The 10134-nt window shown below is 35.4% G+C and overlaps 1 protein-coding gene across 1 annotated transcript in view; it reads right to left on the reverse strand.

Moving 5' to 3' along the window:
- Positions 1-10134, reverse strand: part of LRGUK (leucine rich repeats and guanylate kinase domain containing) — a 107272-nt gene that overhangs the window by 77459 nt on the left and 19679 nt on the right. The window contains exon 6 of the mRNA XM_003791666.3: positions 3026-3150. Within this exon, the coding sequence (XP_003791714.1) occupies positions 3026-3150 (125 nt within the window). The remainder of the gene's footprint in view (positions 1-3025; positions 3151-10134) is intronic.

The raw sequence follows: 10134 nt of genomic DNA on the forward strand, positions 1-10134 counted from the left end.
AGACTATTTGAACTCAGGAGTTTGAGACCAGCCCAAGCAAGAGCAAGACCCCATCTCTAAGAAAATAGGCGGGCATCGTGGTGGGCACATGTAATTCCAGCTACTGGGGAGCCTGAGGCAAGAGGATCATTAGCCCCCAGAGGTTGCTGTGAGCTATGACACCATAGCACTCTACCAAGGGTAACAAAGTGAGACTGTCTCAAAAAAAATAAATAAATAAAAATGAAATGTTAGTTTCTTCCCCAACCTCCCTGTATCCATAACAACAAATAAGAATGAAAATTTGCACTTTTTTGTACATTTTCCAACATACTCATCATTTGCTGGGTTCCTTAGCCTTGAGGTATAAGCAAATGCCACAGTAAAATTAAACTTCTAATTGGAGTTCAGAATCATGATGAAGGGAAATTTCAAGGTTTCAATTAATGCCATACCCATCCTTAAACTTTTATAACTTTTAATAAGCATTTAAGAACTGAAAAATTAAATTATAGTATTCTCTTTCATCTTCTACAATATTTTTCCCGGTAAATTTAACAGCAAGAGCTCATTTTTATCCTATTTTTAAAAATATAATCTCACTTCAATAATGAGCAAGATTTGTGTTCATTAGATAATTCTATGGCTCTTTAAAACATGTTAATATAATGTCAATAATTTACAAAGCTTGCTGATAGTATACAAGTGTTTATACTATTCTTTTATGTTTATATACATTAGAAAAATTCTATAATAGGAGAAATATTTATAGTGCATTTGCCAAAGTAAAGTCAAATTTCCTTCTGTTCAGAGTTCAAAAAAGTCAAAGAAAGAATACAAAAGGAAAATAAAAACAACATTCAACTTAACATCATACCCCTATTAATTTAACATATTGCAATACGATATCAATATCCTATTCAAAATATGCCCATGGATCAAATGTATATACAATACACTTCTTCCCAAAGAACTCTGAAGTGCTTTCTATGTGGTAGACTGCAATTCTTCTTTACAGCATCTCCGAAGGCTTTCAAAGAGTTAGATGATATAAGTAGAATGAGTCATAGAAAAGTTTAATTAGACAGCCTGTGGTCATAAAAGAAACCAGAACTGAGAAAATTTCAGGATCACAGAATTTCTGAATTGAAAGTGGTCTAGTTAAACCCTTTATCCAATGCTGAAAACCTAACGCACCACTCCTTGAAGTGGACAGTCAGCTTCTGCACGAACAGTTCTTCCTGATTGTTTTATGATTACCAGAGAAAAGACCTTCAGAGAGAAGCTATTTTCTTAAGTAAACAAAATTGAGAACATTTTTAGTCTACCCACTTGAGAGGAAAAAAAATCAAGCAAGTCTTATGATATTGAAGTTTGGAACGCACTGTCATTACTTGCTAAGATGCTGGACAACAGAACAGCCCTTTAGTGAACCACATTTCTCATTAAATGTATCAGAAAAGCTGATAGCATAGTCTGGATTTTCTAGTTTCATGAAGGACGGGTGGTGGAGACCCAAATCTATTTTCTGAAAAAAAATATTTTATGCTTTTTCTAAAAGCTACTAGAGATAGAATTGTCAACCTGAATTACTTATTTAGTTATTGAAACAAACTCTTAAGATGAAAGTGCTATGTGTTATTATTCCTAATAATAACTTCATTCTCATTCCCTTAAGCACACCCCCATCTCTCTTTCCACCTACCCTGATCCACTTAATGGGAATGTCAATACAGAGAAGATATGAAAAGAATAAGATAAGCTTCCCACAAACTCCAAAATGAGTAGTACATGCTGCCAATAATCCTTCAGATTATCATCATTTTAAAATGTTTATTTATTTCCTAGTTTTAAAATTTTGAAGCTCATTTATCAAATTCATTTTCATTTATGCTTTACTAACATGCCTTAGTGGGCAGAAAGCATGAAAGCTCAGGAAAATTATTAAACTTTTCCATGACTCAGTTCCATCCTCAGTACTGAGATGACAGTACCCTGATCTAACTCCCTATAGAGATAAGAGGATTTTTTAAAAGTACTTTGAGCACTAAGCTCTGGGAAAGAAAAATTAACACATAGCCAATCTTTAGAGATCTATGGTTAAATAAAACAAGAATAGTATATTACATATCCAAAAATTTGCAGATAACCCAAGATATTTCAAACAACAGTTCAACACCCTCTAGTGGGATAGTTCACATACAATATTAATAAGCTACAAGCCTAATGGCTTGAAATCCTTTCTGCAAACCGCCCCCCCTCCCCATGATAAATATGATGAGGATTGGCAAAGCCATCCAAGGTAAGAAGTAGGAAGGAGGAGGAAAGGGAGAGGAAAGAATCCTGGATATTCAACAAACAATATCACCAGTCCCAATTAATGAGCTATATTGCTACTTTTAAAACACTACTGTGATCCTACTGATTTTTTATAAATGATCTCTATTTTCATTGAGTCAAAAAGTGTATCACATAGTTAACAGTGCCATCCATGGGGGAAAAAAATCTTTAAACTCTCTGATTGGAATTGTTCATTTATTCTCAGCACTATTTCTGATTTTTCTAAAATGGGAGACTAGCATGTATTAATATAAAAGAACTGCCAAAATTCTGTGCCCAGAAAACATCTTATGGTTCACTTGAAAGCAATAAAGTGTTAACAGCAATAAATATTATGCTTAAATATTATTTTCACCAATAGGATGTTATAAAATATGTTTTTAAATACTTGGTAAAAGTATATCTTCCTTCCCAGTGTAAAAATCCAATCTTTAAAAAATTGCATTTGGATACCAAATTATAAAATCATTTTACTTTAGTATGAAATATTGATATCTCACTCTCTCACTCTCTCTTTCTCTCTCTCTCTTTCTCTCTCACACACACACACACACAAATATAGAAAGAGGCAAATGAAGATAAAGACAATAACATTTCATGAAGGAATTAGCTCTTTATGTAATTAAAAAATTCTGAGAAGTCATAATTCATGTATTTACTAAAACATTAACTACTACTTCCAAGGACAACATTTTGTTAAACTCACCAGACAAAGTATTTTGATTGGTAATGAATCTAAGCCATTAATTGCTGTGATCTTGTTGTTGGCCAAACTAAGGAGAGTTAGACTGCTGCACATCTCTAGGCCAATGATTTCTTCTATCTTATTGCCTATATACCACAACTACGTTTAAGGAAAATGTTATTAAAAGCATTTTGATGAAAAAAAAGAATCACCATTAAATCATCACTAGACAAACCAGACCAGAGCTTAAATACAGAAGTGTTATATATCCAATTCAAGATAAACATTAATCCTGAAACATATTTTTTCACATAGAATATCATATTTCATAAGAAAAAATTTGTTTAAGGTATAGTTTTTGAGTGTTCCTGGTTGTGTTTGAATTCATAAGTGACTCACATAATCTCTAAAGAACCACAGTGGATCACAGCTGCATCCTTGGCCTTGTATTATTTTCTCATGATTAGTTGATGGTCTCCATGAGAAACTCATGTGCTTTCCCACAGGTGGGACTTCAGAACACAGGGTTGCCCTGCAGAGGCAGCATGTGCCAAGCTTTATCATCCTGGTAACTAGGATAACAGCCTGGAAAATGCCAACTGTAGCAAATGACCAATACACTGTTATATGTAGTAGAGGGGAACAGTACTTTCTTCCTATCTATATTGCCTTTTCTTCTCTCTTTAAAATAAACTAGGTTTAAACTCCAACTTAATTTCCTCATCTGTTGATTAAGTTTTCATTCATTGCTAACATTTTATCCTCTCTTCTGTGTTCCATTCATGTAGCCACAATCTCAAAGCCACCCATTCTACTCATCCTCCTCTCACCATGACCAGTTTCCAGAATTTAATTTCATTTGGACATCAAAGCTCAGTTTTCCCTCTCCTGTGACCTATGACATCATCCCTTCTCAGCCACTCATAATCAGCAAGGCATCCAATCAATCACCAAGACCTGGCATGTTTTGCTTTAAACATCTCCTTAATTATTCGCTTCCTTTACATTCACTTGTATTCATTAACATACTACTGCTTCCTGCCCTCACATGATACACTACATGTATAGTCAGGTTAATTTTTTTCAAAATATTGATTAGATATCATGTTTCAATTAAAAAATTCTCTTAGGATGAATTTCTTGCTCTAGCATTTCAGGCCCTTTCCTATAAGCAAAACCTATTTTTCCAATTCCACCCCTATTATAATCCAGTGAGAATTCTCTATTTCTACTAGGTCAGTCCTGTCAGTAATTCTGGAAGGTACCAGGAACTTTCTTACTTGGTAGTGTGTCATTTACTCCTTTCCAAACCACACCCATTCTTCAAGACTTAACTCCAAATTCTACTTTTTTCTTTTCTCTTTTCTTTTTAACATTCACATTAAACCAATATCTTAAATATTTCTCTTTAACAGATAACTGGCATTTACTCATTATTTCCTTTTTATTACTTTTTAATTATATGAAAAAGTGATAGGCTGGGAGAATGCTGGGAGAATGGAGACCGAAGACCCCATTCTTGACAAAGGAAAGCATCCCCAGAAAAAAAGGAAAACTAAAAAGTAAGCTGAGTGAGTCAGAACAAGGAAAAGTCAGCTAGTTTACATTTAAACTACCCATTGCTAGCAAGCTTCTTGCCTTTTCTGAAATTCTAGCCTGTTGGGGGATACAGCTTACAAACACCCTGCTGGGTCTGTGAGCACCCTGAGGAGAATAGTGGTCATAGAAGAGGCTATGACAATGTTCTAGAAAAGATACATCTTCTAGGGTGTTTCCTGTCCATTAAACAGGCAAAGCAGATACCCACTGTGGACATTTGCATTTGCCTGGGGCAGAGACAAAGGGAGTAGCTTGAGCTCTGAAATATGGGCAGAAGGGCTTATATCCCTTATAGCAGAGGAAAATCCTCCGTGGTGGTGATGGGAGAGAAATGCTTCCCTCCCCTGATCCCTCGGGGAGATTAACACTGGTGGAGTTTTACTCCACAGAGAACTAGCAGAGCTTAACACTTCCCTAGAAATCTGTGTGTGTGACCTCAAGCAGGAGGCTCTCCCAATACAAGGCTCAGATTTCAGATTTCTGAAGGCTACCCTTAAGGCTAATAATAATAATAGAAGCTGATATGATCAATCCAAGAAACTGCTGATGTCTTTGTTCCCTCACTCATCTTACTCTCTGGGCAAATAGACGTCAATAAAATCAGAGTGGAGCAAAGACTCTGGGCCATTGCCAGAATCCCATGATGGGCAATGGACCCCTGAGTTCCCACTTTTAATTCTACTCTATGTCTATAGTCTTTCTTTACCATTGCTCCTAACTTTATATTTCTTCAGTCGATGGCCGCCAGTTTCCACAGGTCTCAGCAGATGCTGCGCTCAGGGCAGGACCCCAACAGGAGAATATATTCACTATTCATAATGTATGTAGCAGACAAAGGATTACTACCTATAATACATTAAAAAATCAATCAATCGATCAAAAATGACAACCCAACAGAAAATGGATAAATATTATATTCCAGGCAATTTGCAGAAGAGCAAATCCTAGTGGCTAATAAACATATGAAAAGATGTTCCTTTACAGATATAGTCAGAAAAAATATAAATTAATATAATCTGCCATTCTTTATCCATCAGCTTAGCAAACATTTTAAAGTACAAAGTTTTGAAGAATATTTACTTTTATACTACTGAGTGAGAGATTTCATTATGATATAGCCACTTCAGAGACATATGGCAATGTCCATCATAGCTGTAAATATGCCACAGCAATTCCACTTCTTGGTCTCCACTCTAAACAAACCATTCCTTCTTCTACGAAGCCTTTTCTGGTCAACTGATGACCTCTAGCTCTCTCCCCCTCCATTAATCAAAGAATTTTTTAAAAATTTAAGGAAGGAATGGATTGTAAATATCACAAAACATGTATTTTGTTTCATGATTATTTGTAATCATTCTAAGTCTATTATTTGCTAGATTTTTCATTTGTAAAATGGGGGTAGCACCAGGTTGCTCTTAGGGTCAAAAGTTAGGCTACAGGGAAAAAATTAGAAAATGGGTGTCAATGAGCTACACAAACTATAAATCACTTCACAATTATAAGGCACTGATAACATTACTACATTAACAATTAGGTGAGGCTGGGAAATCATGCCATCTACCTCTTGGCCAACAGCATGGAAATGGAACATTCAAGGTTGGGATCAAATCTAAAAAGACCCAGGCCAGAGAGAGAAGTAAATAAGGATACTAGACAAAAACACACTGCTAAATGTCCCAGAAATTCCTAAGTTGTCCTCATTGTTTTCAGATTCAATCTCTAGACTGAAGCACAGTTCTGTTTATGGTCAATATTCATTTTCAAATCTATTTCCATAATGTTCCCAGTCAGAATAGCCCTACAAATAAACTGACATTTATGCTCACAAATGCCCCTTTCTGCTTCCATTGCGGGGGGAGGGCTGTTAAATAATTATTCTGGAACTAGAACAAAGACTAGATCTTTGTTGTTAGAGATTCTAACGCAAAACAAGTGTGAATATTGGAAATAGGAGATTAAACTACCTCACACAGACATCGATGATATAAAATACTCTTGGATCAGGCAATCTTTGGCAACAAAAACGAGGCAAGCAAAACCTCACGTGGCCATCTGTCTCAGTTTAGGCAGGAGAGAAACAGTCCTTAAGTCCTATTTCAGGAGCATTAGTGTCCTAGAAGCTCTATTCCAGCTGAGATGGAGACACTTGGAATGGTGGCAGAGTGAACAGATGCTTGCGGAGAGCTGGGACAGGAAGCATTCCCATGGAAAGCAGGTGAGGATCAGAAAACTAGAAAACAGGGTTCCTGAAAATAGGAAGAGATTACATCAAGAATCGAAAAGAAATGCTTGTTTATTGTGTCTACACAAATTTTCCAAGACATTAGAGGTTAACCATAGTTCTCTGGGTACATCTAGCTTTGACTACTACAGCTAGCCATGTTTTCTGAAATTAGCATTGCAAGGACAAAAAGGAGGAGGAACACGGGTGCCTCACTGCAGTCACAGCTGCTTTTTCTGCAGACACCACGTCACTCCCAGTGCTGAAGCAAAGGGTCAGGGATTGACTGAACATCTCTGTTGAGAAATGTGCTCGTTTCAGATAAAACTGTCTCCTACTTCCTAATTTTTCACTTCCCTTTAAGTTTCAAGGAATTTCAGGTACTATAGATTAATCTGGCTCTTGAGTAGACTACTTTTTATGGTGACACAACAGCTTTTTCCCCCTAATTGCTCCCACAGTCACATTACGTGTTCCTGGCAGCAGTGCTGACAAGTTGATGTGCAGACGTGGACCATAAAATACTGAGTTCACAGCTGGCCTTCAAGAATACCTTTATCTCCCCTGTCTCCCGTTTTCTCAAGAACCTTCATGAAACATTATTTGCTTTCCCTCCTAACATTATTCTTTCCTATTCTTGTGTAGGTTTGGGGACTTCCTGATAAGAAGAAATATAACCTGATAAATCACTAAACTCTGACAATGAATTAGCTTACCAGGTTAATATTCTTAGATATATTTGAATTTTAAAGGAGCACTAACCGGAAAAAGAGACTCAAAGAAGTAAAAAAAATCATCCTGTTGCATTCCAGCTCTAAACTTTTACAATTCTGTGAATAAATCTTTTACAGTGGAACTTTAGATCCTTGAATGAAACTGAATGAAGGAACCCTGTGGCACTTAAGTGTAACTTTACAACATGGGAAAAGCCCAACAGTATATTTTTATATTTTGGCAATGCTGTCAGTAGTTCACAATGCTTGACATGAATTATTCACTAGCTCAGGATTTGATCTTACTCATTTGTCTACAATCGTAAAATATGGTTCAGGTGTATAGAAAATAGTTACTAAGAAATAAGTAGGAAATCCATCACAATTTTCTTAGAGGAGAGAGCTGCAATGATGGCTTTAATCAGAACCAATCCTGAAAGATCTATATCACCTTACCAGTGAAAAATGTTCTTCACCATAGGAGGGAATCTCTCTAAGAAATGAAATGTGCATACAGTTTAAATGGCCATGCAATAACAGTACTAATTACTCAATGAATTACAGCATGGCAAAAAAACCCAAAAGGCTTGAGGAAACTAGTCTCAGTTCAACCATTTACCAAATAATCCCTGGCAAACTGCTGACCCTCTGTGGGTTTAAAATATGTAAAATAATGGTTAGCACTAGATGATCTCTAAAATCCTGCCTGGATTCAAAATTCTTTGAACTTTTTTATTTCATTATAATAAAATAAATTCTAATGAGCAACCAATGTTTATAGGTAAAAAATCAACTGCATTCTTTCTTAAGAATAAATACATTTACTTAACCTTGGCAAAGTTTATCCTCTTAGAATTTAGGGTAATTATCAATTAATCATCAATTATCTACATGTGAAAAGACAAAATAGCATAATGAGATCAAATTAAAAACTGTTATCTTAATTCATTCTGGGGCATTAATATAATCTATTACAATCACATTATTGTCGTTATTAGCTTGATTAACTGACTTGTTTATGGTTTAGATAATTGTTTTCAAAGAGATTAATTTAGATTTCAGATTTTTAAATTTTTACATAGAACTGGGTTAAACTTAATTGATTCTCATTGGCCAATGTATGGCACACTTTTCTTTACTCTTTAAAATATAAAAAATGTTCTTGAAACGACTCCCTAACCCAGCCCAAGAAGTAGAACATTAGCAAAAACGTAAATCTCTCTCTGTACATGTCTCCTGCAGAATCCTGTGTCTCCCTCTCAGAGATCACCACTCTGCTTAGTTGTCTCTTTCCTGCTCCCTTCCTCCTTTATACTTAAATTACATTTACTTTCATTAAACTTCATCCTTACTGCAGTAAGTAGATATGCTTCACTCATTTCACTACTATACGATACCCTGTTTTGTGAGTATACCATAATGTATGCTTTCTCGTATCAATGAGCATTTGGGATGTTCCAATTTTTTTTGTTATTACAAGGAATACTGCTGTAAACATTCTTATAGAAGCCTCAGTCACATATATGCTTAACTTTCCATATGTAGGAATAAAAGTACTAGGTCATAGTGAAACTGGATGTTCAACTTTACAAGATATAAGATAAAATTGTTTTCCAGGGTGTCTAGACAAATCTCATACCCACAAACAGAGTAAAAAGCAATCCGCTGGGTCTACTTGTTCTCCATACTTGGTATTTTCGGTTTCTTAAGTTTTGTCAGATGACTGGATCTAATAAAGTATCTCACTCATGTAGCCTTAACTTGAATTTCTCTGAAAACAAATGAAGCTGATGTCGCTGCCTATGCCTATTAGTTTAACCTGATTTATTTTCCATAAAATGACTTTTCACATCATTTATTGCATCCATATTCTTATCAAGGGGCATAGGATATATTTCTCTTTAGTTAGGTCTTCAATACTCTTCCACAAAGCGTTATTACGTTGCCCCACAGGTCTTACTCACCTCTGATCAGACTCATTTGTATTGCTCTTGTCAATAGTGTCTCTTTTTAAAGTTGTGTTTTCTAAATCATTAGGAATCAAGAAGGGCGGTGGAGGGGAGAAAGAAAGGGGTAAATCCTACCTAACAGGTACAATGACCAACATTCTGGTGATGGGCACAGTTATATCCTTGCCTAAAGCAGCATAAAGCTATTTTTTAAATTAAAAAATGAAGTTGTGTTTTCTAACCGCTTGCCTCTGGTACAGAGAAATGCTATGATTTCTACTTATTGAAGTCATATACAGCTACCTTGTTGAATTCTGAAAACTATTATTTCTAGTAGTTAACTGCAAATTCTTTTTTATCTTCTCTGTAGTGAAATAGTCATTTGCAAAGATTAACTTTTATTTTCTCCTTACAAATCTTTAGACCTCAAATTTTTTTCTCCCATTTCATGGCGTTGGCTAATACCTCCAAGACAATGATGCATAGAAGTAGCAATGGTGAGCATCCTTAACTTGTTCCCAACTTTAAAGGAGAATGCTTAGAACATGTTCCCAGTTAGGATAAAAGTTTGCTTCAAATATTTTTGTAGATACACTTTATCACGTTGTGAAAATTACCTATTAATAATTTACTGAGCATTTTATTCTG

Source organism: Otolemur garnettii, unplaced genomic scaffold (genome assembly GCF_000181295.1).
Source record: "Otolemur garnettii isolate 467f Iridium unplaced genomic scaffold, OtoGar3 scaffold00049, whole genome shotgun sequence".
Classification (NCBI taxonomy): domain Eukaryota; kingdom Metazoa; phylum Chordata; class Mammalia; order Primates; family Galagidae; genus Otolemur; species Otolemur garnettii.